Below are 17,707 nucleotides of genomic sequence, written 5' to 3' on the forward strand. Positions count from 1 at the left end.
ATTAGAGTAGGGGTCCGTTTACACGCTGAGTTGTGCAAGAGTAGCCTGAAGACCTTATCGCGGAAAACGTAGTGGTAAACTAGGTTTCAAATCTCGGCGGGAAGACGGAGAAGGGCTGAGCGTGTGGCATTGAGCTTGGTACTGGAATTGAAATCTTAGCTCTATACCAAATTGACAATGATTGGAAAAGAATTCCTCCATATCGTCCAGCCGAGCGCGTTCCCGAAGAAGCCGCTTTCGAGCAGCGGCTTTGAGACGAGCCCTACGGCGAGCCCGGTGAAGCATCTGGACTCCGAAAGATTTGTGAAACATTGCCAGTGAGGGAGCTTCGTGGATGTGAGGCAGAAGAGACCGAGGGGTGTGGGGATGGATGAAAGCGTGGGGCAAGCACGGGAGTGTATGGAGATACGCCAAGGCTACAATGAGGAAGTCGCGTACTTGTTGCGCTAGGTAGCCCGTAATACGTCGCGGAACACGAACATCTTTCCCCGCGGCTTGAACCGCTTCGGTGAGACACGTATAGCGAGAAGGTTTACCATGCAATGCAAAAGTATTTGAACCATCTCTGTTTGAATGGCATCCACCAATAGATGTACCCCACTGCTATATACCCAAGGTCACTATTTGCAAAGCATAGCATTGTACCAGTCATTCGTGCGCTTTCCGGAGGGGATATCATCGCAATCGAGTTCTTCGAAAAGGTCGGCTCCAGTTCCACGACATATCTTTCTGCAATACATGAACTCCATTTGACCGAGTGACGCAAGTTGCGCTTCCGATCTCTTTGCCAAGAATGCGTGTGCCTCTGAAGGAAACAATCGATACCTTAATTGGAAGACGAAGGTCGCTAGTTTGCAGGGAAGCAAGGCGGTTTCGTGGTAAACTTGACGAGAAGCGAGGAGCAGACCAAAACACGGACATTCAGCGCGACAGATGATCAAGAGGTCTTCACTGTCTAATCTGTCATATTCTTAGACCTGATTAATGACTACGTACGCGAAGATCTCGTTCCTGATCTCGGCGGGAAGACGGAGCAGCGGCGAGTTGACGGCGTTGGAAATGCTGCTGAACACATTGTTAGTTACGCATGCGGCCATCAGGATGAATAACTTACATTAGGTCGCGAGGACAGGGACTGTGAGGAAGGTCTTGGACTGGATGAACCTGATCATGAGGAGCTTCAGCCAGAGTTGCAGCCGACTTTCGAGGGGCGTTGGCACGCTTCTTCTTGCCAGGCGAGGAGGTGGGCAGAGACTTCGAGGCGCGCTTGGGCTTGGCCATGGCGACTTGAGGTTGATGTTCTTATAGGAAGACGAAGTGTGTAAGTGACAGAAGAAGGGGATGGTAGAGGATGAGTAGAAGAGTAGAGGAGGCAAAACCTAGGCTATGTATACGCATAAAGCCATACCTTACTCACTGGCTGGTCGAGGTGACCGCGACTGCCAACTTAGGTCCGACGTCCAAAGACGCGGTCACTTCGACTTCCAGAGTGCGCCGGCCGGTTCAAAGACGCGGTCACCTCGCCTTTCAAATTCGACAGCAGGCTGCAAACGGGCGACGTCACCGATGATCGACATGTAGCTCAAGGTCAGGCTATCAAGGGCAATAGATCTTGATAGGCACCGTTCCAGCTCAAAGGACGTTTTCAGAGAAAGTCAATAGCATGCCAATCTCAGCGAGGTATTTTGGCATGCACATAAAACCAATCACGGAAGAGCTCTTGATACGAAATTGAACATGTTTCCGCTAACTTGCTAAACGCCAAAATGAGGTATCTTACAAATTGAGGAGACGAGACAGCTAGAGAAATGCAGATAACTTGAACCAAAAGAGGAAAGACCAAAAGACATATATACCATCCCACACATATCCCATAGCAAATTATCTCCCATTTCGAACAAACAATTTACACCCACTTTTGAGATATCATAACCCTCACCACCTACTGACTTTCTTAATCCCTGTCCGTCGCACCATAGCCCGCAGGCTTCCGGGCACGACCAGTAACATCACTCCACGCAGCACCGAACCTACGTCCAGTGCTAGCCAACAGACCCTCCTCCTCTTCCTCCTCAAGATCACGATCAATCTGTTCCTGGTCCAGACTAGGTGCCTTGAACAGCGTAGTCAAGAAGACGATGAGGTAGACACCCAAAAAGGCGAATTGAGCCCAGAAGAGGACAACGCCGAAGAAGGGGAAGTTGATGGTGACGCGGTTGATGAATGTACTGAGGACCGAGGGCGTGCAGACTTGTTGAGCAGCGGGGTTGGTAGCGAGCTCACTGCAGGGCTTGATGAGGTCTTTGTGCTCTGTGCAGTCGGGTTGTTCGTCTAGGCTGTTGGTCTTCATGTCGCAGTAGGTTTGCGGGCCCCAGGTAGCGTATTGGGGTGCGACGACCATGGCGACGGAGTAGTTGATCGCGAGGGTGATGAGAGTGAGAAGCACGGTAGCCATGAGGAGTGCCTGGGGCGAAGTATGTCCCTTGCGGATCTTGAAGATGGTGATCCAGAGGAAGCGGATACCAGCGGTTGCGATACCGACGACTGAGGCGGAGAAGAAGAACAGGACAAGGAGGAGGAACAGAACGTAGTCGATGGGGAAGACCTTGGCGGACTTGACGAGGATGTAGTTCAGCGGCTGGAAGATGTTGATGTGGCCGAGGATGTAGCCACAGTGGGCGCCGCAGATGGAGTTCTTGGCCTTATCGATGCCGGTGATGAGCATGCTGGCGAAGATGACGAGGGCGAAGACCATGAGGATGAGGCCGCCGATGAGCTTCAGCGGGCGGAAGAAGGCTTCGGTCTTGATCCAGGCCTTGACGATCCAATGGCGGTCCTTGCCGCTGGACTCGGCAGCGAGACGCTCGCGACGGATGAGGGTGCGCTCTTCGCGGACGAGGGCCTCCAGTTCGCGCCTGTCCCTGCTGTCCAGGCCGCCCTCGCTGCCTTCGTTGCGACCTTCAAGCTGTCTCTGACGCTCGCGGTTGTTCTCTAACTGGGATGCGGTGTTTGCGGCGAGCGTGGGGGCTGAGACGGATGGCGCGGACTTGATCATGGCGACGGGGAGGAGAGCCATTCCGGCACCGGTGTAGAGCACGAAGAGGATGGTTCCGACAGTGATGAGGAACCCGAGGCCGAAGGATAGAGCGCGTTCGCCATCTGGTGGAGTTAGTCGATTTCATCAAATAACAGAAGTTGATGCTTACGGTTCTCTGACAGTAGGTGCTTGAAGTAGTCCAGATCAAGACGCTTGTCATCTTTGGCCTGCTTCGCAAAGGGCACGAAGAAGCCGACGAGGAAGATTGCGACCACAAAGATGAGGAAACCGAAAGTCCATTTCAGGGCGCCTCCAATGCGCTGGCCAGCTGTCTGCTCGCCGTGCTCAGCCGCATCCTCATCGTATTCCTCGTACCAGAAGTAGGTAAATGGAATGACGAGAAGACAGAGAAGCGCATCGAGCGAGTAGAGCGTGTAGTAGACGATGCGCAAAGTGTAGACAATGCTATCGACCTTCTCGGGCGTCGCCCAATCCTTCTTGCGGCCCAGGCTGGATCTGGAGGTAGACGAGACGAGTGCGACGTCGACGGGAATGAGGAGGACGGTTGCTAGCAGGGCGAGAGTGGTGAAGATGCAGACAATGGTAACGGCGGCAGCGCGATCGCGCGGCTTCTGGTAGACATAGACGAATGTGGACGCGATGAGGAAGAGAATTCCCACGGCCACGGCGTAGGCGACCCAGATGAGAGAGGTCTGTATCAGCGCCATGTTGATACAGCAGATGCTATCGCGAGGAGGTGAGAAGAGGGGAGCGCAGGTAGACGACCTCGCCCGGGCGATGTTTGAGATGACGTCTAGCTCCGTGGAACCTTGCTTCGATCACCCCCGAAGCGGCTAGCACCAATGCAGCGACCACGCTAAACAGAATCGCGCATGAGCTCTTTCGACGCGACCTCGGTCAACACCACGAATTCGCGTTGAGCTATACCGCCCCACCCAAGGAAGACTGCCATGAGAAGTGTTGTAGCGACCTTCCACCACCACCATGCAGTGCTACACTGAAATAGCCCCACCCACCGCCGTCAGCCATGCCATCAACCTGCCCTTCCTGCACTCTAGGTCAAACAACCTAGTCGTCGCAAAGAACTCGCTGCTCCAGATATTCGAACTCAAGTCGACCACCACCGAGGTTACCCCGGGCGGAGGAAATGAGTCGGAGAATGCAGCTGCCAATCTCGACACAGAGGCGGCCGACGTGCCGTTGCAGCGCACTGAGAACACGGCCAAGCTGGTGCTGGTGGGCGAGTTCCCCCTCGCCGGCACCGTCATATCGCTTGCGCGCGTAAAAGCGCTCAACACAAAGTCAAAGGGCGAGGCGCTGCTGGTGGCGTTTCGGGATGCAAAGCTCAGTTTGGTAGAGTGGGACCCGGAGACGTACAACGTCCATACAATATCAATACACTACTATGAGAACCCAGACTTGCCCGGCATTGCCCCTTGGTCCGCTGATCTCAAAGACACGTACAACTTCTTGACGGCAGACCCCAGCAGCAGATGCGCCGCCTTGAAGTTCGGCACCCACAATCTCGCCATTCTGCCCTTTCGCCAGCGTGATCTCGTCGAAGATGACTATGATTCGGATGCTGAGGCTCCCAAGGAGACCAAGGCTGAGCAGGCGAATGGCGAGCAAAAGACACCGTATTCCTCCTCCTTTGTCCTCCCACTCACCAACCTCGACCCTACCCTCACACACCCCGTCCACCTCGCCTTTCTGCACGAGTACCGCGAACCCACCTTTGGCATAGTCGCTGCCTCGCGAGCCACCGCCCCGTCGTTACTCGCCCACCGAAAAGACATCCTCACCTACTCCGTCTTCACCCTCGATCTCGAACAAAAGGCCTCCACTACGCTCCTCTCGGTCACCGGACTGCCCTACGACATCACGAGAGTTGTACCACTGCCATCTCCAATTGGCGGTGCTCTGTTGGTAGGAGGAAACGAGATCATACACGTCGACCAGGGAGGAAAGACGAATGGGGTGGCTGTGAACGAGTTCGCCAAGGCGTGCACATCGTTCCCACTCAGCGACCAGTCAGATCTGGCCCTGCGATTGGAAGGATGCCAGGTCGAGCTGTTGTCGCAGGACACGGGCGATGTGATGATTGTTCTCAACAGCGGGCGCATCCTCATCCTTACGTTCACCCTCGACGGCCGGACCGTGTCTGGAATGACTATTCAGACTGTCTCGGAAGACCATGGCGGTCAAATCCTCAAAGCTACCGCTTCATGTACGAGTAATCTCGGCAGAGGGCGGCTGTTTGTCGGAAGCGAGGACGGCGAATCAGTAATGCTAGGCTGGACTGGTTCATCTACTCAACTGCGACGGAAGCAAACGAATGCTGACTCGGATGGCGACGAGGACATGTCTGACGAAGAGGATATGGATGATATGGAGGACGACCTCTACAATGACACAGCTCCAGCTGTTCAGAAGATTACCGCAGCTGTGTCCGAGCCCACAGCGCCAGGAACGTACACATTCAGGTTGCACGACATTTTGCCAAGCATAGCGCCGATCAAGACTGCCGTCCTTCACCCTGGCAAGGTCACCGACTCTCTGAACAAGGGCGAGATCATGCTGTCTACGGGTAGAGGGTCGGCTGGAGCCATTACCGCTCTTGACCGCGAACTTCACCCTGTCAGTATTGCGACCAGAGAGCTCCCTTCAGCGCATGGCGTCTGGGCTGTACATGCTCGGAAGCAAGCCCCGGGAGACGTGACTGCTGCGTTTGGCGAAGATACTGAAGCCAACATGGCTACTGATGTTGACTATGACCAGTACTTGGTGGTCTCCAAAACCATCGACGACGGCACTGAGAGCACCGTGGTGTACGAAGTCAACGGCAACGAGCTGACTGAAACCGACAAGGGCGATTTCGAGCGTGAAGAAGGCTCGACTCTCTTTGTGGGTGTGTTGGCCGCTGGCACAAAGGTTGTGCAGGTCATGCGGACAGAGGTCAGGACGTACGATTCAGGTAAGCCAGATCATCCCATTATCCACCTTCTCAGACTAATATTGTTGTATAGAACTTAATATGGACCAAATCCTACCCATGGAAGAGGAAGAGAGCGGAAACGAGATCAACGTCGTCAACGCCAGTTTCGCAGACCCATACCTACTCATCTTGCGCGAGGACTCTAGTGTTAAGATCTTCAAAGCTACCGGTGACGGCGAGCTTGAAGATGTTGAAGCGACTGGGCTGACGGGAACACAATGGCTATCGGCCAGTCTGTTCAAGTCATCTAGCTTCACGGAAGTCTTTGCCTTCCTACTTACGCCAGAAGGTGGTCTTCGCGTGTTTGCCATGTCAGACATGGAAAAGCCGTGTTACGTTGCTGAAGCTTTGAGCTTCCTACCGCCGGTGCTAGCAATGGATTATGTTCCTAAGCGAAGCGCAATCAAAGCTACCATCACCGAGATCTTAGCAGCCGACTTGGGGGACGCGACTACAAAGTCGCCTCATCTGATCGTAAGATCCCACACTAGATCAACACCACTTTCCACGGCTAACAATATCCTAGATCCGCACGTCGAGCGATAACCTCGTCATGTACAAAGCTTTCCATTCTCCATCACGATCTGCTTCGGAGCTTTGGACTCAAAACCTGCGATGGGTCAAGCTGTCACAACAACACATACCAAGGTACATCGAAGATGCAGGTTCCGACGCACAAGGGTTCGAAAGTACACTGCTAGCAGTAAGCGATATTTGTGGCTACAGTACCGTCTTTCAGCGAGGCATAACTCCGGCTTTTATCTTCAAGGAATCCTCAAGCGCACCACGCGTGATTGGCCTTAGCGGCAAACCTGTTAAAGGTCTCACATCGTTCCACACATCAAACTGTCAGCGCGGATTTGCCTACCTTGATTCCACAGATACATTGCGAATCTCTCAACTTCCGCCTCAAACGCACTACGGTCACCTCGGATGGGCAACACGGCGCATGCCCATGGATGCGGAGGTGCACGTCCTTGCCTACCACCCGGCAGGGTTATACGTTGTTGGAACAGGGCAGTTTGAAGAGTATCAACTAGATCCCAGTGAAACCTACCACTACGAACTACCCAAGGAAGACATGAGCTTTAAGCCAAAGATTGAGCGTGGCGTCCTGAAACTGCTAGACGAGAAGTCCTGGACCATCATCGACACACATGTTTTGGATCCCCAGGAAGTCATTCTCTGCATCGAAACGCTCAACCTCGAGGTCAGCGAAGCAACACACCAACGCAAGGACCTCATCGCAGTCGGCACTTCGATCGTTCACGGCGAAGATCTCGCAACTAAGGGTTACATTCGTATCTTCGAAGTCATCACTGTAGTGCCTGAGCCTGATCGCCCGGAGACCAACAAGCGTCTCAAACTTATTGTTAAGGATGAGGTCAAAGGCGCGGTTTCCGCCATCTCTGGACTGGGTACACAAGGTTTCATGATCATGGCCCAGGGACAGAAGTGCATGGTCCGAGGTCTCAAGGAAGACGGCACCTTACTTCCAGTCGCATTCATGGACATGCAATGCTACGTCAGCGACTTGAAGAACTTGCCTGGAACGGGTATGCTGGCTATGTCTGATGCGTATCGGGGCGTTTGGTTCACGGGATATACGGTAAGCTATTCCTTAGTCATATGGAAGGGAGTCGTATCAGATCCGATACTAATGCTCAAACTAGGAAGAGCCCTACAAGATGTCTCTTTTCTCCCGCTCAAAGCACGATTTAGAATCCATCGCGGTGGAATTCCTGCCCTTTGACCAGCAACTCCACCTCATTGTCGCAGACGCCGACATGAATCTGCAGGTCCTGCAGTTCGATCCTGATAGTACGTACCCACCATATCCTACTTGGAATCACCACCTCGTGCAGCCGACTAACACTCATGTCTCACAGACCCCAAATCCGAAGCCGGCTCCCGCCTCCTCCACAAATCCACCTTCCACACCGGCCACTTCCCCACATCCCTGCACCTTGTCCAGTCCCACCTATCCCTCCCTTCAACAACCGACGCCTTCACATCCAACGCCAACCCTGCCGACGACGAAGACGACATGGACACCACAACCCCATCCCCTCCATCCGCTCAACAACCCCTCCACCAAATCCTCCACACAACACAATCCGGCACCCTTGCCCTCCTCACACCCCTAACAGAAGATTCGTACCGCCGCCTATCCAATCTCACAGCCTACCTCGCCAGCACGCTCGAAAGCCCGTGTTCGCTCAATCCAAGGGCGTTCCGCACGAGCGGTGAGGCGACGGGTGATGGAGGGTGGGATGCGGGGACTGGCGCGAGGGGTATGTTGGATGGGAATTTGTTGATGAGGTGGGGTGAGTTGGGGGAGAGAGGTAGGAGGGAGGGGTTGGGTAAGTATGGAGAGGGCGAGGAGGGCAGTTGGTTGTTCTGGGGGGAGAGGGAGGTTCTTGCGGGGTGGGGTGTTTTTGGGGGGAGAGGACGGTAGGGGTGTTGAGGAGAGCGCTTGAGAGGATGGGGGATATGGTTGGAGATGAGTTGTGCGGAAGAGCAAGAATCTTGATAGAGAATACATGGGTTCACGATGACCCATTCCAGAGATCAGAACGCTTGACGACACTTATGATGTCATCATAAGCTGCTAATGGACACTTGATGCTAGGCTTTGCCTTTCCGCTTGTTGACCAGAGTGTACATACTGACATTGCTTCGCCACCTACAGCTGTTGTTGTTCTTCCAAGCGGTCTGTCGAAGGAATACATGGCGTTCGTGTTGCGAACATCTACTGCTTATCTCCTGCGTCTTGTAGACTAGGTTCTTGACTGCGTTACTACTCGACTGCGTTGTGGGGTTTGCTTAGGCATTGACTCTGGTCTCTTGTGAGAATGCACTGTCCGACTGCAGCCTTGACGTTGAGCCTGAGGCATCTTCTCGGCCCTACTAGCAATCAAATTCTACATGTGGCTGAACCGAGCCTGCGCGATGGCGCAAGGCAAAAGAAGGGTCCCCGTCCGGCACCCGGAACTTCGCCAATCTTCGGCGATAAGAGCCCTGACTGATCGCCCCCACTGTGATTGGCTCGGCCAAAAGCGGTCATAGCGTACCTTTGTCGAAGCTTCCCAAGTAACGCGCAATGGGAAACGCATATTCTCACGCCATATACAGTCATTGCGGTAGTGAATATCGGGTTTTCAAGTGACATTCGATAGAGTGGAGACCGCTGCATGGTTTGGGCAGGCAAACGAGGGATTTCAGGCAGTCTTGGGCTGGCGAGGCAGCGTGGAAGGGCATGGAATTGTTTGGAATCTTCTCTCGCTCGGCGCAGCCGGTGCATTTGCAACATCCCGGTTACTACTTTTAAGTCCACAAGCGTCGCCCTCTTGCTCGCACCCAATATACACAGTTCACACGCACCTGCCTCCGAGTCAGATACCCGTTTTTCACTCTTCGACCGCTCAGACTCCCGCGGCGACTCTCGGTAAGCGCTTTTGGTCTCCTGTGTCAGCAGTTCGACGAGTTACCCGCGTCTTCTTTCACCTGCAAGGCTGAGCTGCAATCAAGCGACTACTGCGACCTTTGGCCCCCAAGACTCGCCGCTGACTTTAATAAGATCTTCCGGACACCGCGACCTGCGCTCTCCACAGATCACCCAGAGACCTTTCTCTACTGCCCCTCAACCCGACTTTTACGACCCCGCTAGCCCCTCGTCTACGTTTCCATCGCACAACCACCAACCGCGACCATGGTCAAAGACACAAAGTTCTACGATATCCTGGGGGTAAGCAGAACCCTATCAACCATTAGCTGAACACCGGAAGACTAACGTTTTCACAGGTAGCGCCAGACTGCACCGAGTCACAACTAAAGACCGCCTACAAGAAGGGAGCGCTCAAGTGGCATCCCGATAAGAACGCCCACAACCCCGAGGCGGCCGACAAGTTCAAGGACCTCTCCCACGCATACGAAGTTCTCTCAGACCCCCAGAAGCGCCAAATATACGACCAATATGGCGAGGAAGGACTCGAGCAAGGCGGCATGGGCGGCGGTGGCGGCATGGCAGCCGAGGACCTATTCGCACAATTCTTCGGCGGCGGCGGCGGCCCCTTCGGAGGCATGTTTGGCGGCGGCATGGGCGGTGGACGCGAACAAGGACCTAAGAAGGCACGCACAATCTCGCACGTCCACAAGGTATCGCTCGAAGATGTCTACCGCGGCAAAGTCTCCAAGCTTGCGCTCCAGAAATCCGTCATTTGCCCCAAGTGCCACGGTGCCGGTGGCAAAGATGGCGCCGTCAAGAAGTGCGCTGGCTGCGACGGCCGCGGCATGAAGCACATGATGCGCCAAATGGGACCCATGATCCAGCGCTTCCAAACCGTGTGCCCAGACTGCCAGGGCGAAGGAGAAATCATCCGCGACAAGGACCGATGCAAGCAGTGCAACGGCAAGAAGACGATAATCGAGCGCAAGGTTCTCCACGTCCACGTCGACCGCGGTGTCAAGTCCGGCCACAAGATCGAGTTCCGAGGCGAGGGCGACCAGCTGCCCGGCGTAGATCCGGGTGACGTTGTTTTCGAAATCGAGCAGAAACCACATGCGCGCTTCCAACGCAAGGACGACGACCTTTTCTACCACGCCGAAATTGACCTGCTGACTGCCCTGGCCGGCGGCCAGATCCACATTGAGCACCTCGATGAGCGCTGGTTAACCGTCGACATCATCCCTGGTGAATGCATTTCCCCTGGTGAAGTCAAGGTCATCCGCGGCCAGGGAATGCCATCGTACCGCCACCACGACTTTGGTAACCTGTACATCCAGTTCGACGTCAAGTTCCCCGAGCGCCTTGGCAACAACGAGGATGGTGGTCCCATGTCTCCTGAACAGATTCGCGCGCTTGAATCTGTCTTACCACCTCGCAAGGTACCGGAGTCTATGCCTCCTGCTGATGCTATGACCGAGGACTTTACCCTCGAGGACGTTGATGCTGGTGGTGAGGGTCAGCGCGCGAGGGGTATGGGCGGCATGGAAGATGATGAGGATGATATGCATCCGGGTGCTGAGCGCGTACAGTGTGCGTCTCAGTAAGAGGTGTGTACCGCTGGTGCTGAAGTAGAGAGAGGAAGTGGTGTGAGGCATGATTTTACGATGCATGAATGCAAGAGTATGAGGTACGAGGGAGTGGCGTGGAGGAGTTTGTTCTTGCATTAGAGGTTTTCGACCTTGTTAGCTTTGCTGCCCGTGGCAAATGCTTCTGCGATACCAAAGAGAGTTTGTTTTCCTTCTTTACTTTCTGTAAGCAAAGGCATCATTAGATCTTTGTTGCTGCTAGTCAGATGGCGTTCTTCTAGATAGGGGAGAGCCTGATCAGGACAATGGCATGGTTTTGGTAAAGTGTGGGGTTAGTAGTGAGTGAAGTGAGATGAGATGTAATGCAAATGCGATGGTTCCGTAATACTTCTTTATGATGAATGCAACCAGGTGATTGATGTGATTTCTTGTCGTATGATGTCGCTCATTATGACATGTAAAGATGAGTAAGCAGCTCAAAGGGAATTTGATTACTAGTAAGGCCGAGGAGACGCCCTGGGCTTAACGTCATGGCAGCAAGCGGATGATGCATATTGATATAACAGCATTTGGTCATGAAGATGTCGCTCAACTTGGTAAGGGGAATGAGTTGCTGCCTGACATTATCGAGAGTAATTTGCGTAATTCTTCACGAGGGTTTCAGGGGCACGTGGTCAGTCTGGATATTGATAGATATCATCTTTGTTGATCCAGATCGTCTTTGCTACAAGCAAGATCCCGAAGGAACGCAATTTTGCCAGGGTCAATATCGTCCGATACCCGATCTGGAGAGGTAACCGTGGTCGGTAGCCACAAGACAACGCCAGACCCGATAGTACCCTCCGTGTGCTTCCCTCACTAAGTTCAATTATCTCATATTCTCCACGTTCACATCAGCTTACTAAAGCCTTTCCGGACCAAAAAACAACTCCATCCATTCCGTCGCGGAGTATCCCTCTTCGAAGGCTCCAGTAGAAGTGTGGTCAAACTTGACCTCCCGCATGACCGCAATCTGCTCCGGTGTCCGTCGCTGTAAGAAGGCGCGGAGATCTGCATAGAGTCGCCCAGTGATCATGAAAGTGCCGAGTTTATAAGGTACTATGGCGGCCTCCCAGTTGATCTGGCGGCAAACGAAGAGCAGAGGCTTCGCGTAGGAGGGCCCTGTCATTCTCGATCCTTTGGAGAAGGTGAGTGATGTAATAGATCCATCGTACATGGCGTAGGCGAATATCACATTTCGGATTTCTGCGGGTAACAGGAGAAGAGGTGAGGTTGTCGCATTGCGCTGGAAGCTATTACGGTCTGTCAGTCCCGACCGCTTCACTTCAATTAGACACTAACTCATGTCTCATGCGCGCGGTGGGTCTGTTGCGCGATCATCGTCTCAGGCTTCGACTGTATCGTGGGGACGGCCATGCTGGAGCTGTCGCTCGCGTGCGGGTAGTTGGTCGGGGAAAGTGGCTTGAAGGTGAGTGCAGAAGGGAGAGAGCACTGGAACAAGAACGTTAGGATGCATTGACTAGCCAGCGCGCTAGTCGCAAAGAGTAGGTGAAGGTCACATAGTGGTCTTTACAATTCACACCATAACGCTGACCACTAGAAATAGAATTGAACGAAAACTTTTAGGGGAGAAAAAGATCAAAGGAACTGTGTGTCTTGCCCTTGAAGACAGCGCCGGAGTGAAAGACGCCTTACACTCGCCTATGCAGTCGCGATCACTACTCCTCATTTTGCGCCAATAACGTGGAGTTCATATCCTTGAAGATACCCACAGCTGCCAACTTGTACATCCTTCTATACTCAAGCCAGTTCATCATGGCGAACACTTCATCCGCAACGTCTGTCATCAGAAGACCTTCCGTGCCTGCCATAACATCAAGCTGGGCTTGCGTGCGTCGCTGGAGGAACGGCACCAATAGCTCGCCCCAGTTTGATATGGCGAATAAGTTGAGTTTGTAGGGCAGAAGCGCAGTCTCGGCATGAATTTGGCGGCAGACACGGAGCAGATTGACCGGTGCTCTAATTTTGCTGTATATGCGCCCCCGGATTATCATGATATCTTGATGGTCAAGAGCAAGTGCGAAGATCATGTTCCTGATCTCGGCTGGGAGAAGGAGGAGAGGCGAAGTCGTTGCGTTGATGTAGGTGCTATGCGGAGGATTGGATTAGCGTTAGTCAACACATCTTCATCAGACGTCAACTCACATCTCGTTCAGTCTTTGCTCTTGTTGCGCAGCTTCGGTTTTAAGCTCCTCTTCAAATCTCAGCTGGCCTTCGATGTCCGCCTTTCCATTTTCGAGGTCCTCTTCAATTTCCAGCTCCTCCTCATCAGTCTTGAGCTTCTCTGGTAGCATCTCCGATGAGGTAATGCTGGAGCGGGTGTCTTCTTGCCGATCTTTGGGGAGCGACATGCTGAGCTTGGGGTTGATATCAAATAGCTGACGGAGATGAAGAGGCAATTGTAGAGGAGAAGGAAGGTCTGGGGAGAGAGGCATATATAATTGCTCGTCAGCGCGCTAGTCGACGATCACGAAGGACAGGTAGAGGTAAAGGTGAGAGTTGAGAAACAGTTCTCATACTTACTAAATTGTTTCACTATAGGTAAAAGTGGAGTTGGATAAAACAAGCCTTGAACGACGACATTGACGACTAAAGAGAGATGTATGATGAGATGTAATGTTTACGTGGTGACGGTGCTGAATTTTACATTGCCTCTCATCTGCCAAAGTAAGTCCTAGTCTCGATTTCATGTCCTCATCCAAATATCCACCCTTCAATACCAGAATGCCTTCAACCATTCAGTCGCGGGCTGCGCTCCTACCGGCGTGTCCGGTCCCCTCCGCACTCTCGCCAGAGTGCCGATCTGTGCTGATGTTCTGCGTTTGAGGAAGTCCTTGAACACGATGAAATTTTCAACAACCGCAAAAATGCTGAGCTCGTATGGAGATAGCGTGCTCTCGGCGTAGATTTGGCGACACACGTAAAGCAGGTTGATGGGCCGCCTGAGGTGGTAGAGACGTCCGGAATCGCGGACCGGATGCTGTTCCAGTTTGAAGGAGCAAGATCTCGGCGAGAAGCTGATGGGGATGTAGAAGAAATCGCAGATTTGCTTGTAGTGATAGCGATATTCAAAGCCTCGGCGTGCATCTCCTTTGATCTTCCAGCGATGAGAGTGCTCTGGGAAGGTTATCGGTATGTAACCGTGATTGAGGGCGAGAGCGAAGATGTGATTGCGCAGTTCGGCGGGGAAACGAAGGAGAGGAGAGCTGGCGTTGCGCCTGGAACTGTGGCCTCTCGTCAGTCACTGTTATCTGGTCTTATTGCGGCAAACTTACATCTCGTCCCTGGTGGCGGTTGCATGAGACGCGCTCGCAAATTCAGCACCATGATCAAGAGTAGGATAGGCACTGTCGTTATTTGTCAGTTTTCATGACTTTGTGACGACGGCAGTTGACGTACATATCGTCGACAGTAGGTTCGGCGTGCGGTTCGAGCAGAGGCTTGGCGCCCTGGGGTTGCTTCTTCGGACTCGACATGCTGTGGTCGTGGTTGTTGTATTAAGGGGCAGTGTTGGGGCGGATGTCGGAGCCGGGGAGAGGCCGAGAGAATGTTGGAGTGGGATTGAAGTTGTAGATATTTACATTGCGTCAGTGCGCCAAGCAGAAGACGATGTGAAAGCAACTACGACACGTTCTTTGCCATCCGTGAGGGGCTTCCAACCATTACAATTTCCTCAAGATTCGCCGGAGATTAAGACTTCAGTCAAACCAATATCAGCAGCCGGGTCCCCTTGCGTACGCAGACACAATATCCATTCACTCGCAAACATGCACTTGTAGCAGACCCAGTTGCGCCGCCTTTCCCATCTCCTCGTCACGTCCATCATGAGCTCAATCTGAGCCGACATCCGGCGCTTCAGGAACGTGACTATACTGCGGAAGTGGTAGGTATTGATCACGAAGGAATTCAGCTTATAGGGAAGAGGCACCGTCTCGGAATAGATCTGGTGACAGACGTAGAGCAGATTAAATGGATTTTAGTGATGAAATCTGATCATGTGACCACATGAGATTGGAACAGCGGAAACGAAAGTGTCGTGGTCGAGCGCGTAGGCGAAGATGGCGTTTCGAAGTTCCGCGGGCAGGCGGAGAAGGGGCGAGGCGGCTGCATTGCGCTCGGAGCTTTTGATCGGTGATCAGTTTTAGTTATTGTAGGCTACAGAGTGACTTGAATGTGAGTTCGCGTCAGTGATATTTGCAGTAACGTCTAAATGCTTCCCCCTGATCGAAACGGTTTTCAATCCTTGAAGTAGCGCAACCTCAAGATGCCCACCAAACCGGATCAATTTCGTGGTTGGCAATCATCTCCACCCACACTGTTGCCACGCGCGGTTCTTGGTCATATTACATCTTCACCTTGTCCAGCACATGCCTCTGAGCCTCAGATCGGCTACTCAAGAGAGTCTTGAGATTTGCTACGGGGTTGGGGCCCCGGATGACAAATATGTTGAGCCTGTATGGGAGGAGAGCAGTTTCCGCGTAGATTTGTCGGCAGGTGAATAGCAGGCCGAATCGCTCCCGGAGTGGGTATGTTCTCAACTTGGAATTCAGCCAGGTCTTTCCGACTTTGGGAGAGATTGTCCCATGATCGAGCGCGAGCACGAAGATCAGGTTCCTAAGCTCGGCAAGGAGGTGGAGAAGCGTGATTCGATGATATCGCACTGAGTGTCATCACACATCGGGCTGTCCACTAATTCTCCGTGTTAGTAGGGTGGCCCGAACGCTGTGTACGGCTTGACTGGGGCTTGAATTTCCGCGACCGGCGGATCACTCAGCGTGGAACCTTTGACTTCTTGCTCCTTGGCTACATCTACGACTTGGTCATGCTTACCGTTTGGATGAATTTAGACGAGACGCGAGATTGCTTGCTGATGGTTGTGAGTAGACTTTGGCGCGGAAGAGCGTAAGGTAAGCGACCTAGGTCAGTGCGCGACAAGTGATGGCCAAGTAGGAACGTATTTGGAGCTCTCAATCCAAGGTAAAACTGAATAGCTTGGAGCTTACGTTGACGTTACGTCACTCAACTTGCACGCCTTCATCTTCATATAAGCTGTAGACCTGTTTAGGTTACCCACTTTCTATGGTTCCATCTTGACGTAGACTGCAGACTCGTCTACCTTTTCCTCTGTATGAGGTGAAAGTGCTGTATATTCAGCAGGTTTATATAGCTAATTAATCTACTTCAATGGCATTAGGCCTTTGTTAACCTGTGTATCTCTTCAAAGTAGAATTTCAGGTCGTCTGGCTTAACGAACGGTGTGATACCTGCGAGCCGTTAGCACGATGCGACATATCATGTAACCCGTGGCTTGACTTACCGTGTCCAAGGTTGGCGATCCATCCCTGCTTGCCACCACCAAACCCAGCGACCATCTCTTCTACTACCTTCGTGATGGACTCCTTGGTGCCGTACAAAACACCCGGATCCGCATTACCTTGAAGCACCTTACCCTTTGCTTGTGCAATCTTGTATGCTTCCGCCGGCGCATGGAGCCAATCGAGGCCAATGGTGTTGTACTTGGTGTCGCAAAGATCCGACAAGGCGTACCATGCGCCTTTCGCGAATACGGTCATGGGAACGGGTTCGAGGCCCTTCGATTGGAGACGCGCAGGCAGGTTGTCGGCAATGTAGTTGAGGTAAGGTAGAGCAAAGGTCTTGAAGGAGGTTGGCGATAGCTCTCCCGCCCAGGAATCGAAGACTTGGATCATCTGCGACAGTAAACATGAGACTTCATCCTTTCGTCGTAGTACGTACCTGTGCGCCAGCCTGCACCTGAAGAGCCAGATATTCCACGCAAAGTTCGGCAATTTTCTGCAGCAGCGCCTTACTCTCCTTGGGGTACTTGTAGATCCATGTCTTGGTCTGGATGAACATCTTGCTGCCTCCTCCTTCGACCATATAGCACAGTAGTGTCCAAGGCGCACCGCAAAAGCCAATTAGCGGCACCCTGCCTGCCAACTTTTGCCTCGTCATGGTGATAGCCTTGTAGACATAGTCCAAAGACTCGGCAACATCCACCTTCCTCTCAAGAACCTCCTTGTACTGCTTATCCTCCGGAGTTTGCAGTGGTTCGGGGAAATGCGGGCCTTTCTTGTCCACCATTATGACCTCCATACCCATTGCTTGGGGAATGACGAGGATGTCGGAGAAAATGATGGCGGCATCGATGAGGCCTTCGTAGCGCTCAATGGGCTGGAGGGTGAGGGTGGAGGCGATCTCGGGGCTGCGGCAGCATTCGAAGAAGTCGTTTTTGCCCTTCGCCTCATGGTATTCCGGCAGGTAGCGTCCAGCTATACGATATCAGCATTGATGAGGTTTCTTCACAATGTATGCTTGCCTTGGCGCATCACCCATATCGGCGGGCGCTCGACTTTTTCGCCTGCAGAGTGTCAATACGCTGTGTGTTGCTGACCAATTGAGGCTATTGACCTCGTGCTGTGCGCAGAATGAGGTCATTCTTCATGGGCTCGAATTGGGGTGCCATTTTGCTGTGGATGGTGTAGTAAATGTCGAACGTCAATGACGAACGTCAATGACATCGGCCTCGTAACTTTGTTCAA

At 52.9% G+C, this 17,707-nt stretch overlaps 8 protein-coding genes across 8 annotated transcripts; 3 read left to right on the top strand and 5 right to left on the bottom strand.

The window, feature by feature from the left end:
- Positions 1-971: 971 nt before the first annotated feature.
- Positions 972-1,520, bottom strand: BKA58DRAFT_466866 (uncharacterized protein; the record flags this gene model as incomplete). The annotated part of the gene is made up of 2 exons (XM_046175040.1): positions 1,115-1,520; positions 972-1,065 (listed from the first exon to the last, which is right to left on the bottom strand). The coding sequence occupies exons 1-2, from the start codon at positions 1,279-1,281 to the stop codon at positions 972-974; spliced, it is 261 nt and encodes an 86-aa protein (XP_046030124.1). The 5' UTR covers positions 1,282-1,520.
- A 202-nt stretch (positions 1,521-1,722) lies between these two features.
- On the bottom strand, positions 1,723-3,834 carry BKA58DRAFT_427735 (LMBR1-like membrane protein-domain-containing protein). Its single transcript, XM_046172989.1, has 2 exons — positions 3,207-3,834; positions 1,723-3,159 (listed from the first exon to the last, which is right to left on the bottom strand). Exons 1-2 carry the CDS (start codon positions 3,763-3,765, stop codon positions 1,955-1,957), a joined length of 1,764 nt encoding a protein of 587 aa, XP_046030125.1. The 5' UTR covers positions 3,766-3,834; the 3' UTR covers positions 1,723-1,954.
- Positions 3,835-3,954: 120 nt separating this feature from the next.
- Positions 3,955-8,493, top strand: BKA58DRAFT_379001 (CPSF A subunit region-domain-containing protein). The gene is made up of 4 exons (XM_046169773.1): positions 3,955-6,032; positions 6,085-6,527; positions 6,580-7,662; positions 7,727-8,493. The coding sequence occupies exons 1-4, from the start codon at positions 4,043-4,045 to the stop codon at positions 8,198-8,200; spliced, it is 3,990 nt and encodes a 1,329-aa protein (XP_046030126.1). The 5' UTR covers positions 3,955-4,042; the 3' UTR covers positions 8,201-8,493.
- A 1,272-nt stretch (positions 8,494-9,765) lies between these two features.
- On the top strand, positions 9,766-11,105 carry BKA58DRAFT_399255 (uncharacterized protein; the record flags this gene model as incomplete). Its single annotated transcript, XM_046171535.1, has 2 exons — positions 9,766-9,801; positions 9,858-11,105. The coding sequence occupies 2 exons, from the start codon at positions 9,766-9,768 to the stop codon at positions 11,103-11,105; spliced, it is 1,284 nt and encodes a 427-aa protein (XP_046030127.1).
- Positions 11,106-11,660: 555 nt separating this feature from the next.
- Positions 11,661-11,961, top strand: BKA58DRAFT_379009 (uncharacterized protein; the record flags this gene model as incomplete). Its single annotated transcript, XM_046169774.1, has 1 exon — positions 11,661-11,961. A coding segment is annotated over one exon (224 nt), but the record flags the coding sequence as incomplete, so codon positions are not given.
- Positions 11,962-11,988: 27 nt separating this feature from the next.
- Positions 11,989-13,498, bottom strand: BKA58DRAFT_453590 (uncharacterized protein; the record flags this gene model as incomplete). Its single annotated transcript, XM_046174475.1, has 3 exons — positions 11,989-12,379; positions 12,810-13,235; positions 13,293-13,498. The coding sequence occupies 3 exons, from the start codon at positions 13,496-13,498 to the stop codon at positions 11,989-11,991; spliced, it is 1,023 nt and encodes a 340-aa protein (XP_046030129.1).
- Positions 13,499-13,860: 362 nt separating this feature from the next.
- On the bottom strand, positions 13,861-14,623 carry BKA58DRAFT_436989 (uncharacterized protein; the record flags this gene model as incomplete). The annotated part of the gene is made up of 3 exons (XM_046173452.1): positions 13,861-14,371; positions 14,423-14,494; positions 14,547-14,623. The coding sequence occupies 3 exons, from the start codon at positions 14,621-14,623 to the stop codon at positions 13,861-13,863; spliced, it is 660 nt and encodes a 219-aa protein (XP_046030130.1).
- A 1,714-nt stretch (positions 14,624-16,337) lies between these two features.
- BKA58DRAFT_308928 (uroporphyrinogen decarboxylase) lies at positions 16,338-17,631 on the bottom strand (the record flags this gene model as incomplete). Its single annotated transcript, XM_046167219.1, has 4 exons — positions 16,338-16,411; positions 16,465-16,855; positions 16,902-17,437; positions 17,577-17,631. The coding sequence occupies 4 exons, from the start codon at positions 17,629-17,631 to the stop codon at positions 16,338-16,340; spliced, it is 1,056 nt and encodes a 351-aa protein (XP_046030131.1).
- Between the last annotated feature and the right edge of the window lie 76 nt (positions 17,632-17,707).

This window comes from Alternaria rosae (genome assembly GCF_020736505.1).
Source record: "Alternaria rosae strain MPI-PUGE-AT-0040 chromosome Unknown BKA58scaffold_2, whole genome shotgun sequence".
In the NCBI taxonomy this organism is placed as follows: Eukaryota; Fungi; Ascomycota; class Dothideomycetes; order Pleosporales; family Pleosporaceae; genus Alternaria; species Alternaria rosae.